Genomic DNA, 15,097 nt, shown 5'->3' with positions numbered 1-15,097 from the left:
GGGGGACTGGGTTTGTGGTTTTGGTTAGGAAAATATCTATCTTCCTCAAATAGGAGTTGTCTCTGAGAATAGATGTTTGCCTTTGGGAAGTGCCTGGTCGTTCGAAGTGTCTGTGCGCCCATGTTTAAGGCAACAAGATACCATCACTCTCTCCCTCCTGAAGGACTGGAGGGAGGCAGAGGCTCATCTCAGAAGAGACTGGACTGTTGGATGCACCAACCGGATTAGGGGTGGGCATAAGACAGCCCCAGCTCCCCAAAGCCTGTTGGAGTAAGATGCCCCTTGATGGGGAGGCTGACACTAAGGTCCCACAAGAAGGGACTTTCTGGGGTCAGAGCAATCGGAGGGTGAACAGTCTTTGGGAGGTGGTGAGCTCCCCATCATGAGTGTGTGAGCAGGGGGTCGGCTGGAGCCTATGGGTCCCTCTGGCTCTCAGCATCTGGATTCTCATTGACCCACCATCTCTATGGCTCTGACTGAGGTGGACGCTTCCTGCTTCCTTGGAAACACCGGCACTGCCAGAGCTTTGGGGCAGGGAGAAGTCCCACGGGCTGCCAGGCCAGGTGAGGAGTTGGGACTTTGCCGGTGGACGGTTGTCCCTTGCAGTGGAGACGACTTATGCAGGACAGGGACAGCTGCCAAATCCGGCTTCTCACCTGAGCTCTCCTCCTGGTCCCTGCAGGCTGCTTGCAACTATTCCCTGGGCACGTGTCCCTCCTGCCCTGTCCTGTCATTGGCCCCGTGGGGGCGCCTCAGAGGATGGTCTGGCCCCAGCCCCTCATCTTGGGGTGCCCTCAACCAGAGATGGAGACAGCTTGATCGACAGACAGGTAACTTCTGGTCTGGGTTGCCATGTCCCAGCCAAGTGCCCCTCTGAGCCTCAGTTTCCCCATCTGTGAATGAGGATCACTGTTGTCTCACCTTTCAGGTTGCAGGGAGCGATCAGGATGATGTCCATCTTTGAGGGGCTGCTAGGTACACAGGTGCCCTGAGGCGACAGCCCCACTCCCTCCCATTCCGATGGCCTGCCTGCCTTGGTCTCCTGAGTGACCGGCCTGCACTTGGGCTGGGCCTCCAGCCTCTGGCCAGCTCTCCGGCTCCTCCGGGCGCCTGCCCAGGCCAGGCTGACTCATGCGTAGGAGCGTGGGCACAGGCAGCAGCTCCACTCTGCGGCTGCTATTTATAGCTCCCAGGCCAGGCTCTTGGCCTTGTGAGCCGGGGGAGGACAGGCCCAAGTCCCCTCTGCGCTCTCCCCAGGGCACGGGGGCCCAAGCCCCCATTGGAGCACCCCAAACTAGGATAGCAGTGACCCTTGCCTGTGGCTGGCTGGAAGAGCCCTGGCCTTTGTGAGCATGGCTGTGTGCTGGGAAGAAGCTGGCTGGGGCCGGAACTCGGGTCCATTGGGCTCTGAAGCCACAACCCAGCCTTCTTGCTATCCCTGGCTGGCTGTCCCTGTCCTGCATAGTCGTCTCCACTGCAAGGGACCACTGTCCACCGGCAAAGTCCCAACTCCTCACCTGGCCTGGCAGCCCGTGGGACTTCTCCCTGCCCCAAAGCTCTGGGACCGGGGTGGGGGGGCCCACACTGGCCTTGCTTATCCCTATCTGCCCCCCCCACTCCTGGCAGTGCTGTGGGGGAGGGGGGGAGGTGGCTGGGTTGCATTCTCTGCTGTCTCTCTGTGCTCCCAGGATTAATGCAATTATGCGGGCAAAGCAGAGACCGAGTGTCATGGTCTCTAGCAGATGCAGTTTGGTCCCCAAGGTTTTTTGTTTGTTTTTAAGTTTGGCGTCAACATTCGAAAATAAGAAAATCATTTGTCCAAACCCAGTTTGCCTTGGAAAATGAATGGGCTGGCATTCCCAAGCCTGAATTCTGCCAGTCAGCCTCTGCAGAGCTGGACCCCAGCCCTGAGTGAAAGACGCAGGCTCTCTGCCGAAGCCACCTGCTGGGCCCAATGGAGGCCGCCCGGGGCTCCTCCCAAAACACAGGGTGCTGCTGCTGTTACCATTACCTCTTGAGGAGAGGGGGTCCCAGAGCCTTCGCCACGGGCAGGATAAAGCCCTGTGATGCTTGGGTGTTTTACAGACTGCCGCCGCGGCTGTGAGCAGTCAGGAAAAAAAAGGACCATGACTCGCAGAAAGACTCACGGCCTTTGCACAGGCTGTCTGTCCTCCATCCCCCCCCCGCACCAGAAAAGCTCTTTCCCCATCTTCTTGGGAGTCCAGTGTGGCCCCCAGGGATTTCCTCCCTGACCACATTGCTAAAATCATTTGCATTTTCCTTATCTCTCTCCCTTCACTTTGCTTTTTCGGTTTTCACGGCATTTATTGCTGATCCTACATTTCACGCTGGTATGTCATCTGTCTCCCCTCACTAGGCGAGCTGCCATGCATCCTAGGGCAGTGGGCCTCACCCTTGGGAGACTCTGGGATATTTTTGGGGGGATACTTGTGGTGGCCACGGCTGGGGTGCTCCTGGCATCACGTGGGCGGGGGCCAGAAATGCGGCTCACCCCCCCCCACACACACACACACAGTGCCCGGGACAGTCTGTGTCAGCAGGGCTGGGAGAGACAGACCTGGAGTCGGGCAATGGATCTCAAACGTGTCCCCAGACCAGCAGCATCAGCAGCACTTGGGGGCTGGGTGGCAATGCAGATCCTGCAGCCCCGCCCCCAGCCAGAATGCGGCTCGCAGCCTGCACCCGGCGGGCGGCGAGACAGCCCCAAATGTCTATGGTGCCGGGATGGAGACCCTGTCTGAGCTTGTCAGCCGGAGTGGCTGGGCCTGAACGTGCTCAGGGAGGCCCAGCTGGTCCCTGGACGGAGAGACCTGCCAACTGTGGTGGCTGTTTACTTTGATCTAATGCAGTACCTCGGCCAGGCCTCCCATGCACCCGGGAAGCCGGGGCTCAGAACCGCCCACCTGTCCAGCCGCTTCTGCCCGGCCGGGCTGGGCACACGCCAGTCGCCCCAGCCCTCCATCGAGCACTGTAGCCAGCCAGACCAGCTGCTCCTGCCGTGGGAGCCACACAGGCCTTTGGGGTGGCAGGGGCCTGCAGCGGGTTCTCCCTGCTTCAGCCCGATCCGGCTTTAGCACCCCAGCGGCCCAGAGAAGAGCTCTAGCGTCTTCAGGGAACAATGCCCCCGCCCGCAGGAGGTTCTGGGAAGGTCGGATGGGCCCATCACTGGCTTTGCCCCGAAGGGTGGGCACAGGCTGGGGCAGGTGGGATGCGTGCCTCTTTCCCTGGCAGGTCTGATGCCACCGGGGGCTGGGAGACACTGTCCCCTCCGCTGCCTGCCTCTGGGGGCTGGAAAGACGCAGACAGGCAGGGAAGCGGCGCACCGCCCCCCCCCGCCCGACGCTAATAACTTCTGCACCAGACACAAACAGCAGACAACAGAAGCCCCGACACACTGTTATTAAGGTTGATTCAATCCACAAGGCCTCGTAATTTCCCCCTTTGTCTCCAGATCAAGGAGGGGAATGTGGTTGACTCCATCCAGCCTTCGCCTGTGCCCTGAGCCCCCACGCGGAGCAGACCTTGGAGGGCTGAGGCCTGGGCCAGGGACCTCCTGGTGGAGGAGGATCTCAGAGCGAACTGGCCTCTGCGTGGAACCCCCTGTCACTTCCTGTGAATTAGAGCGGTGACACCCCAGTGTGACCACCACAGACGTCCTCGGACACCGCCTGGTGCACCCTGCGGGACCCCCTACTGAGAACCACGGAGTGAGAAGACCCCCAAAAGGCAGGGGTCTCCGCGGCGGCAGGCCACACGACGTCTCCTTAGGATCACAAAGGTGCGCACAGATGGCCTTCCATGGCTGATGTCCAGTTTTGTGCAGGGGCTGGTCCAGGGCCAACTGGTGATCGATCCAGTCGTATCCACAGGAAAGCTGCTGTCACCACGTGGCGGTGCCCCAGTGTCCGAGCTGGTGGGGGATGGAGCCTCTGGCAGGCCTCAGAAGACCCTGGTCTAGGCCAGACTTGGCCACCAGAGCCCAGGAAACCTCAGGAGTGATCGCCGCTTCTCCGGGCTTCCGTTGGAGGGCAAAACAGCCACTCCTCCTACCTCGGCGTGGAGATGGTCTAATCCTCACCCGATACGGGAAAAGCTGACCAAGACCAAGACACTGTCACCCCCATGGCAGCTTCTGGAAGCAGGTCCCAGGGCTGACCCTTGCTCCGCTGGGCGCAGCAAACAAAAGGGGAGGCCAGAGGTGTCCTCGTCTACAACACAGCCCCCTCAAACCTCTTGGGATCCCAATGTCCTCAGGGGGCCTGGAAGCAGCTTGCTGGGGCTGGTGGGACCCTAGGGAGAGCAGGTCAGCCGGGAGTGGCCACAGCCCAGCAGATGGAGAGAATCTGAGGACGCTGGGGACTCGGGGAGTGGGGACGTCTGACTGAGGGGCCAGCAGAGGGGCCCTTGGGCCTTTCCATGACCCGAGGCTCCTTGCTGGTGTGGTGGTGCCCTTCCTGGGCCCACTGGTCAGGAAGTGTGCTCAGAGTGAGGGGGACATGGCCTTGGAGACATCAGTGGGGGCAGGGGGGTGGTCAGCTGATGGCTGGTAGGAGGGTAGGGACCCTGTGGCGTGTGCGCTTTTGGCAGCGACAGGGCGTATGGAGCTGGGGTCCCTGGAGCAGAGACGACCCTGGCCCAGATGAAGGGAGGCTACAGAACCTGGTGGCTCCACAATGACCCGCCCACTCAGGGAAAAGGCCAAGTGGGTGGAAACTTCCAGTTCCTGGGTGGAGTGAAGTGGGGGGCAGGCCGAGGCTGACAGCACAGGACACAATGGAAAGGATGATGTCCCCACATCCTGGGGGTCACTTTCCCAGCACAGGGCAGGGTCAGGCCACGTGGGGTTTGGAGATGGGTCCCCAGGACAAGTCCGACAGAAGTTTCTAGCATCAGGCCTGACCGTCCTGCAGCAACAGGGTAGGGGCAGGCAGAGCAGAGGCTGAGGCTCTCGGACACACATCCCGATCCCCCTGCCTCTTGTAACAAAACTGAAGGAGGCCGGGGCGGTGGCAAAGGTTGTCACCCTGTGCTGGGAGGGGCTGAGTGGTGGCAGCAGGCCAGCCCCCAGGGCGCCCACGTGGCCCCGGGGCAGAAGGGGCCCGTGCTCAGCAGGCCCTGCAGGCCAGGAGTGAGGCAGAGGAAGGGGATCAGGGTGCTGGGAAGGCGCGCACCTGGGCCCTCGTGCTGAGGCTGCGAGTGCCGAGCCCAGCCCAGGCCACCGGCCCGCACTCCCCCCGGAGCACCTCTGATGGCAAAATCCCCCAGGCAAGGCTTTCGGCCCAGGCTCCTATCCCCGGAGGCCCGCGTCGGGGTTGCTGAGACAACAGGCGAGTTGAACAGAAGGTTGCCAGGGAGCCGGTGCCCAGGGTTGGTGCCAGCCCCACACGCACCCTGAGGCAGCTTCGGGCTTCATCTGCATCTGCGGGGGCTGATTCAGGTGTGTGTCCCCTGCCCCACGGCCCCGGGGACTGAGAACCAACGGCCCAGCCGGCCCCTAGCCCTGCCTGCGCATCTCTGCATCTCTCGGGTCCACGGAGTGTATGGTGGGGGGGGGGGGAGGGGCACAGCAGGAGGCAGAGAAGAAGAGGGAAGCGCTGGGGTACCGGCGCCCCGCCCGTCCCCCTCGAGGCCTCAGGTGGCCCGAGTCAGGGCTTCCCTGTGTGACCGCCGGATGGACGCTCCATGCGACAGAGCCAGCTGGGAGCAGAGGACAGAAGTCTCAGGCCTCCAGATGGGCTAGGTGGCTCGGAGAAGCCACGGTCCTGTCCTGTCCCCAGGCGAGAGTGTGGGGGGGGAGGGTCCCAGGCCAACCCCCTGTGGCTGCCCGGCCCCGCCTCCTGCGTGAGTCATCAGATCCCAATGCCAGAGGATGACATGGCCACACAGCTTTGGTAAACAATTTTAAGAGAAGTATTTTTAAAAGTAGTCGCTGTGCCCCAGGCTCAGGGTGTCAGATCTGGGGCGCGGCCCCTCTGTGCACAGGTGGCAGCCCGGGGCCTGAGCTGCCCCGCCTGGGAGAGGGGGGACCACCTGTATCCAGCGGGGGGGCGATGGGCAAGTTCACCACTTGAGGAAGACCATGCCGGCCAGGACGGCATAACCCAGCACCAGAAAGAGGACTTTGAGCAGACGGTCGCTCTTCTCCTCCAGCTCCTTCGCTAGGATCTCGAAGAAGGTGACAAAGAGGAACGTGCCGCCTGCCAGGCCCTGCAGCAGCACCGAGGCCACGCTGCTGGGCACCCCCTGGGCACTCTCAATGCCCAGGCCGATGCTGATGCCCAGGGGGATCATGGCACTGACAGTGACGGCCAGCTTGGCAGCGTCCCTCAGGGCCATGGTGCTCCTGGCCATGCTGATGCCCAGGGCCACGGCCACCAGCGTCTCGTGGATGGCCACCCCCACGAACAGGCTCACTACCTTCTCTCCATCCTCCTGCAGGCCCAGGGCCAGGCCCTCGAAGATGGAGTGCGCCGACAGGGCAAATACCAGGCTGAGGAGCCGCAGCGGGCTGGAGTGCGACAGCTCTTGGACGCTCAGCCCGTGTGCGTGGGGGTGGGGCTCCGCGTAGAGCGTGTGGCCCCGTGCACCCCCCATGAAGGGGCTCTCATACTCCGAGTCACTGCCGGCGTCCGAGCCAGCGTTGAAGGTCTCCAGGTCGATGAACGATGGCTTCTCCTTGCGGAAGGTCAAGATGAGCTGCTCCAGGAAGACAGTCATGAAGAAGCCCAGCATCACGATGGTCTCGGCCAGTGGGTAGTCGGTGCTGATGTGCCCGAGACTCAGAACTTTCTGGAGCTGGAGCAGAAGATGTGCAAGAGAGGAGAAGGAGGGAGAGGGGTTCAGAGCGGGCGGCCTGGACTCCTGCCACCAACACAACAGGGTTTGGGGGAGATATCACTGTTCAATTAGCAAAGCACATTATATCCACTAAATCAGCCAAATATTAATTATGCTGTAGTGGGCTGAATTATAGTCCCTAAAGACATGTCTACTTGGAACCTCAGAATGTGACCTTATTTGGAAGAAAGGTCTTTGCAGATATAATGAACGTGTGATGGGCTGAATTGTGTCCCCCACCAAAAATTCATATATTCAAGTCTCTGAACATCCAGAATTTCAAAACTAACCCTCCTTAGAGAAAGGGTCTTCAGAGAGGTGATTCAGTTAAAATGAGGCTGTTAGGGTGGGCCCTGTCCCACTAGGACTGGAGTCCTTACAGGAACCACCACGTGAAGAGGTGGCAAGGAGAGAGGCCTCAGAGGGACCCAGGCCTGCCAGCCCCTTTCTCCTGGACCCCTGGCCTCCACAAGGACAGACAGCAAACGTCTGAGGTGTTTTGCTATTTTCCCCAGCCCTGGGGAAATCCTACATAAGATAAGGATCTGGATACGAGACAGATCATCCTGACTTAGGGTGGGATCTTAATCCAGTAATGGTGTCCTTAGGAGACACAAAAGGAGGGGACACAGAGAGACACACAGGGAGACGGGCAGGTGACCACGGAGGCAGAGACCGCGGTGATGTACCTACAAGTCAAGGAACACCAAGGACTCTCCAGAAGCAGGGAAATGGCACGGGACAGACTCTCCCTCACTGTGCCATCGACCAGCCTCTGCTGCCCTGAAGGCCTGTGTGGGGTCTGCTTCCATAGGATGCCGGGTGGGGCTGCTTCCAAAGGTCTTCCTGGGTGAATATGCTGGGAATGCGTGAGACTCTGCACATCCACACCCCCCACCCGCCGCCAAGGGGATCCTGCCAGCCAGCGCACCCAGTAGTGCTTTCTGATGACGGAAATGCTTTCTATCTGTCTGATACAGAAGCCACCGGCCACACGTGGCCCATGAGGACCTTAAACACGGCCGGCGTGGCCAAGGACTGGCGTGTTGACTCGTGTTTCATTTACTTCACTGAAACTCGACTAGACAGGCAAGGCGAGGGGCTGCTGCTCGGTACAGCCCAGGGCTGGATGCTGCCCGGCAAGGTGCGGGGTGGGCTCCTCAGAGCGGGGCTCGGTTTGCCCGTACTCCTGAGGCAGTGCGCACACACCAAGCTTGTCCAGCCTGGGGGCTGCAGAACGTGCCGTCAGCTGTCTGGACCGCTCCTCCTCCAGAGTGACTCACGGCTGGTCGATGCTCACGCTTTGGGTCTTGGGGTGCATGTAATTCCCAAGTGCTCTACCTGAGCCAGGCGCCCCAACACTATGCTCACAGCACCCCTTCATGACAGCCCGGGAGCGCACGCGCACGCACACACACACACACACACACACACACACACAAGCGCACGCGCCACGCGTCTACCCCGCCCCTCCAGGGCACACTGAAGACATTTTGGTCGTCATGACTTGTTGGGGGGGTAGTGCTGACATTGGGGCAGCGTCATTCTCAGTGGGGGGCCATCCTGGGCACCAGAGGGAGGTGTGGGGGGTTGTTCAACAGCATCCCCAGCCCCACCCACCCAATGCCAGGAGCATCCCCCATCCTGACGACCACAGATGTCTCCAGACATCATCCGGTGTCCCTGGGGGCAGGACTGGCCCAGGTGAGACCTCCTGACCCAGTCACCTGCCCTCACTCAGTGTCCCCTGGGCACAGAGTCGACCTGCATGGGAACCCCTGCTGCAGAAGGCTGTGTTTTGCAGATGGGCCATTTCATTCATTTGCTAAGCATCTCCAGGAGGCCTGCATGTCCTCCGCCCCCGGGGAACACCAGCCCAGAGAAACACTAACCAACTCAGATCAGATCAGACACACAAAGGCCACAGTTTTCGGGGCTGCTATCTGTGGGGAGACCAAGCCAGCAGCTGCTGGCTGAGCCTGGCAGGGGGCCGGGGGAGGGACCTAACCCGCCAAGGCTCCGGTGTGGGCAGGGGTACAGCCCGGAGCGGTTTGGGGAGGACCCTGAGAGGGCCACAGGCACTGAAGGGCGACGGGGAGGAGCAAGGCCATCACAGCAGCCCCGGCCTGAGATAGGAGTGTGATGAGGGGTGACGGCATGAGAATGTGGCAAATGGGGGGGGCAGGGCTGGAAGCGGCTCTGGGGGTGCAGACGGCCTGAGAGAGGACTCTGAGGTTTTACCCCCGGGATGCTGTGTGAGCTCCTACGCCGTGTTATGAAGGAACACAAGGTGGGCAGCAGGGAACAAGAGATGCGTGTCAGAAATCCAGGCACTTCCTGATGAAGCAAGTGGCTATTCTGGGGGGGCCACGTGGCAGGGACTGAGGGCAGCCCTTAGCCACGAGAAGCAAGGCCCTCGGTCTGACAACCGGGAAGGAACTGAACTTGCCTCACCACCACATGAGCTTAGAAATCGACCCGTCCCCGTCAAACCCCGAGATGAGACCACAGCCCAGGAGACCTGGAATGCTGCCTGATGAGGGCCTGGAGCAGAGGGCCCAGCTAAGTGGTGTGCAGACCCCTGACCCACAGAAACCGCGACGTAACAAACACGTGCGGTGCTGAGCTGCTAAGCTGTCATCACTTGTTAAGCAGCAGTGGCTGCCTGATACGGGTGCTGAGGAGAGGCCCACGCCGCCCGCTACAGGGCAAAGCATAGGCTACCCTGCTGGGCGGTCTGCTCAGGGAACAACGGACCGGCTCACCAGCTGGCAAGCCCAGGTCTAGTTCAAGCCCCTTGTCTACCAGGTAAGGCCCAGAGAAGAGAAGCAACCAACTCACGGTCACACAGCAACCTCACTTCCTGTCACTCCTGTAGTGTCCCGGCTACCACCAAACTTGGTGGCATCACTGAAAACACACCAGAGACCCGGGGCCACAAGGTGCCACGGGCTGCGGCCACCACCAGGGAGCCCTTACCTTCTCCCTCACAGCCGGCAGGAGAGCGTTGAAGCACGTGGCCAGAAAGACCCCACCTCCAAAGGTGTTGCAGAGTGAGAGGATCTTTTTGGAGCGATGGGCCTTCTCAAAATCCGTCTCGATGATCTTCACGGGGAGCAGGGAGCCAAGCAGCATGAAGAAGAACACGCCCACCATACAAAGGATTTTGGCCACCAGCAGCTTCATCATGGTGGCGGCCCGGGCTGTTCTGGCCGCTGCAGGGCCAAACCATGTGTGGGCGCACACTCCTGTCCCACGGCGTGCTACCGGGCCCAACCACGTAGCCGGGGGCTCATGCCTCCGTCCAGCCACTGTGAACACCAGGGGCAACCACGTCAGCTGTTGGAGGATTGAGCAGCTTTAGTGACCAAGCCCATCACCCCCCGTACTTCGCTCCATTTCGGGCCTGGCCCACATCACTGTCTCCTGCAGAAAATTCGCCACGGCCGTGCTGTCCAATACGGCGGTCACGAGCCACCATGTGCGTCTGTTTAAATTAATTACAATTCCATAAAAAGCAAAGTTCAGCTCCTCGGTCACACTAACCATATGCCAAGTGCTCGGCAGCTGCACAGGGGCAGTAGTGACCGCACTGGACGGCACGGACAGAGCCTTTCCACTGTTGCAGGATGTTCTACTGGGTGGTGCTGCTCCACTGGCTTCCCACTGCCCTTCCACAAAACCCAGCACCACACCCTGTAGAGAAGGCTCCGCACCATCAGCCTCTGCTTCGCCTCACCCCACACGGGCCTCTGTGGTCCTTGAGTATGCCCAGCCCGTTCCTGCCTCAGGGCCTTTGCGCCGGTTGTTTTCTTGGCCTGGAATATGTCTTTCCCCCAACCTCCCGATGAGGTCTTGTCTTTTAGGGTCACCGCCTTTAGGATCCCTTGGAAGGGCCTCCCCGGCTGACCTCTGCCCTATACTGTATGCCTCGTACCCACCAGGAGCCTGGTGCAGAACAGAGGCTCAGTAACCACTGCAAACCAACAGGTGAGCTAAAGCGTGTGGACCTCAGTGAGCCCAAGTGGAGCAGATTTCACCCTGGAAACCCCACCGTTAGTAGGAGGGCCGTTGGCTGCTCCTGACCTGTGTTTCCCCCCTACCCTCCCGGTCCCCACTGCCCACGCCCCACCTGAGTGAGGTCCTCAGGTCTCCGCGCAGATGCCACCCGCTGCAGAGGCCTCTCCCGCCCCCTTCCCGGCATTGAGTTCTGGCATCATTTGTGCGGGAAACTACATAACCTGGAGTCATTGACTGAGCTCACGCGCTCGAGGCTGCGAGCTCCGCGGGGACTGGGAGTCTGTCTTGCTGAGGCTGGATCCCCCGCACCACCCGCCGCACAGCCAGGTACGCAGGAGGGACCCAGGAAACACCTGCCGGTGTCCCGATGCCCAGGCTGTGCCGTGGCGGCAGGGGGGGGCCTGCACGCTCTCAACACCGGGGCTGATGGGCTGGGACGAGGAGGCAGGGGCTCGTTCATTCATTCCCCCATCGGGCACTTATTGAGCGCCTTCTGTGTGCACCGCGCTGCACCGGGCGCCCCGAGGAGGGCGAGGCCGAGCGGGCCCCACCCGAGAGGGAGCACTCGCGCTCCGCCTGGGGAGTCGGAAGCAAATCAGCACACATCTCGCCGCCAACGGGGGAACCAGCGGCGGGCGCCGCAGCCCGGCCTCGGCTAACGGGCGGCCCAGCAGCCGTTGCCGCGAACCGCCCCGCCCCGCTCCGGCGCCCAGCCCCGGCTCCCGGCCCCCGGTCCCGGCCCGCACGCACCTCCGCCGGGCCCTCGCCCGCCCGCCCGCCGGCGCCGCCCGCCGCTCAACCGCCGCGCGGTCTCGACCCCACAGCCGCGGTCCTGTCCAGCCCCGGCTCCGCGCGCGGCGGCCCACGCCCCGCCTACGCCCCGCCCACGCCCCTGCCCATTAGCTACCCCGAGCACCGCGGGGCCGAACGCGCCGTGTCATTGGCTGCTGTGGCCGCCACTCAACCTGCGACCCCCTCCCCCCCACCGGCACGGGAAAGTAGTTTCCTCTTGCTGAGCGGTAGGTACAGCCAGCAGGTGTCTCCGGCAGGAAACTCCGACCTTAGAGGAAAGGTTCCGACAGGACTTGGCTTCCAGAGCTGTCCAGGGGCGCCTGGTGCTGAATGCCGCTCCTCCGGGAAACCGTTTCCTGCGGGAGACTGTTCCCGAGCGTCCACCACGCCGATGCCCTTCCCGTCAGCTGAAGACGCAGATTCATCTGCTCAACATCCCTGCCTACTACGTGTCAGGGCCTTTTCTAGAAGAACATCTGCGAGCAAAACAAAGATCACCCTTCCCGCCCTTTCGGAGCTTACATTCTAGGACAAGAAGCAGAAAATAATCAATACACATAACAAGTGATGGAATTATGTCGGACGTGCTCTGGGATAATAGAACCCACAAGGGACTATGCTGGGTATGAGCTGCTATTTTAAGTAAGATGCTCAAATACGCCTCATAGAGAGATGTTTGAGCAAAGATGAAGGTGGAGAAGTTGGCTCAGCGGGTACATGGAGGCAAACCCTTTCACACATAAGGGACTGAGAGGCAGGTGTGTACAAGAACGTTGGTGTGGCCAAAGCACAGTGACCTGGGGAAGTGTATTTGGAGATAAGAGGAGGTAGGTCACAAAAGGCTTTGGAGGGACATAGGGAGGAATTGCAGAATTTTGATCAGAGACATGACCGATACAATGTATTTTAACACAATCATTTGGTTATTGTATCAATGCTGCCAATAGGTCAATTAAGATGAAGACTGAAAATCGTTGATTTTTTTTGACAGAGAGAAGGTAACATTAAAAAAAAAGCGCTTGTTCCATGCCCTATAAAAGCAACCAGAGTTATGAAGAAGACTGTATTCATTTGTTAACTAAAATCTTATTGTCAGCCTACTATGGGCCAGGCGTGGAGAGAGCTGCTAAGAATAAAGAGTAGGGAATGCTACAATGTGGATGGACTGAGGACACCATGCTCAGTGAGAGCAGCCAGACCCAGAAGGACACATCCTGCAGGACCCCACTCCCAGGAGGTCCCCAGAGGAGTCCTGTCCACACAGAGAGGAGAGGGTGGGAGCCAGGGCTGGGGCAGGGGGTGGGAGTCCGTGCTTCATGGGGACAGAGTCTCCGTGTGGGCAGATGGAAAGTTCTGGAGACGGAGGGTGGGGGTGGCTGCACAACAGTGTGTGTGCGCTTCATGCCACAGAGCTGTGCACTTAAAGTTGTTAAAATGGAGAGTTTAATTTTATGTATATCTCACCACAATTTAAATTTTTTTAAATTAATGGAGTAAAAAACAAACAAAAGAATGACTTCCATCTTCCTAGCACAACCTCTGCCTGCCTTGAAGAAAGAAGCTGAGATGTTGGAGAGCCCCACACTGCAAGGAACTGAGGATGACCTCCAGGCAATAGTCAGCAAGAGACTAAGACCTCCAGTGCAAGAGCCTGCAAGGAACTGAATCCTGCCAACGACAACATGAGTGGTTTTGGAAGGGGGTCCTGTCCGAGGCCTGCCTTCAGATGGCTGCTGCCCAGTGGGTACCTTGATTGCAGACCTTGAGAGACCCTGAAGCTGAGGACCCAGACTGTATGAAATGCTATGAAAAGAAAGAGAGTTTTGTGTATGAATTAACCAAAGAAACTGGGGAGAAGTAGGGGCAGCAGAGCATAGTTGATGTAACAGTAGAAAAGAGCTGCCATGTTGGAGGAACTGGAAGGCTGGCTGAATGTTAGCGAGCAACAGGGAGGGGAGAGATTAGGGACAGTCCCACAGACCATGTTAAAGAGTTTGAGTTTTACCGTGCATGCAGTGCAATTCATTGAAGGGTGTTAAGCAGGTGAGGCTTGTGATCCAGTTTATCTCTTAAGGTGATTCTAACGTCTGTGTAAAGACTGAATTGTAGGGAAGCAGGAATGGAGGCAGGAGACTGGTTGAGTCATTTGGGCAAGGACTGGTACTGGTTTAGGTAAGGGCGCTGGCAGCGGAGATGGAGAAGCCAGGATGGAGGGTGAGTTGACAGGAGGTGGCACTGGTTTGTCTGGGCAGGTTGCAGGAGTAGGTGTCAGGGTGACTTCTAGTTCTCTGGTTTGAGCAGTTAGATGGCGTTGTTCACTAAAATAGGAAAGACTGGAGGAGGTACAGATATTGGAGGTGCTAGAAGACTGAGCTGGGCTTTGCAGAGATTAAGTATGTCTGTGAGTTCTTAACACTTAATGCCAATTTCTGCCTTCCTCATTGTAGGCACAAAATATGGGGTGGCTATTTGTTATCATTAGACAATTCATTATTATATTGTCTTTTCCTGGTTTCCGTAATTCACAACAACAAAAAAAGATTGTTTGTAATAAGTGCACACCAGGTAAATGCCCACAGGGTGACACCTTCCTATAGAAGAATTCATGATGCGCAATATTTGTTCATAGTTATTTAGAGAATGAGGCTGCTCGGAGAAGGATGTATTTTTGAAAACTTCCTAGGCTCCAAGACCTATGTATGAGCACATATCTTCAGGGTACCATAGGAAAAAACCTGACACATCTGACCGCATTGTCTAACTTCAAAAATCTCCCCTAGTGGAAGACACTGTGAATGGGCTTAAGAAACAAGATACGGACCAGAAGGAAATGCCGACGACAGACGACAGAGTGCTTGATAGAGAACAAACATCCTAGAATAAAAATGGGAAGGGAGATGAATAGATGATTCACAGGAGAGCAAATACAAGAGGGGAACAAATATTACGGAAACATGAAATAAAACCATTTTAACAGCTTTATTGAAGGATAATTGACATACAAGGAATGACACATATTTAAAGTGTGCAACTTGGTGAGTTCTGACGTATGTGTAAATACCTGTGAAAGTACCCTCACAGTCAAGAGAGTGACCACGACCATGACCCCTGCAGATTCCTTCCTGCTCCTGACTCCCACGCATCTAGCATTCTGCACGGAGGCTCATTTGGGTAGTTTCTGGTGTTGGCTCTTGCTTAGGGCACTGCTCTGAGCATGCCTCTACTTGCCTGTGGGTGGCCATTCATATGTGTTGCTGTTGGGCATACGTCCACAGCTCGTATTATACATCGGGGGCCCCACGGGATGCAAACCCTTGCTTTTAGGACTTAATACAGCCAACTTTTCCCCTTTGGTGCAGAAGAGTTAACACAGCCGACCTGAGACTGCTGTCCTGGGAAAGGCCAGCTTGCAAGGCGGGCCCTCAGT

General features: G+C 58.5%; 1 protein-coding gene and 1 long non-coding RNA gene across 2 annotated transcripts; one reads left to right on the top strand and one right to left on the bottom strand.

Moving 5' to 3' along the window:
• The first annotated feature begins 172 nt into the window (after positions 1 to 172).
• Positions 173 to 3,572, top strand: LOC118541356 (uncharacterized). Its single transcript, XR_013442272.1, has 3 exons — positions 173 to 563; positions 683 to 830; positions 3,473 to 3,572. It is a non-coding gene; the product is annotated as an uncharacterized LOC118541356 (long non-coding RNA).
• On the bottom strand, positions 3,392 to 11,744 carry SLC39A3 (solute carrier family 39 member 3). The gene is made up of 3 exons (XM_036100972.2): positions 11,629 to 11,744; positions 9,838 to 10,197; positions 3,392 to 6,816 (listed from the first exon to the last, which is right to left on the bottom strand). Exons 2-3 carry the CDS (start codon positions 10,045 to 10,047, stop codon positions 6,082 to 6,084), a joined length of 945 nt encoding a protein of 314 aa, XP_035956865.1. The 5' UTR covers positions 10,048 to 10,197; positions 11,629 to 11,744; the 3' UTR covers positions 3,392 to 6,081.
• Positions 11,745 to 15,097: the final 3,353 nt, after the last annotated feature.

The sequence above is a fragment of the Halichoerus grypus genome, chromosome 1 (genome assembly GCF_964656455.1).
Source record: "Halichoerus grypus chromosome 1, mHalGry1.hap1.1, whole genome shotgun sequence".
NCBI lineage: Eukaryota > Metazoa > Chordata > Mammalia > Carnivora > Phocidae > Halichoerus > Halichoerus grypus.
The sequence above is the reverse complement of the archived record's forward strand: the minus strand, read 5'-3'. Positions and strand labels throughout refer to the sequence as shown.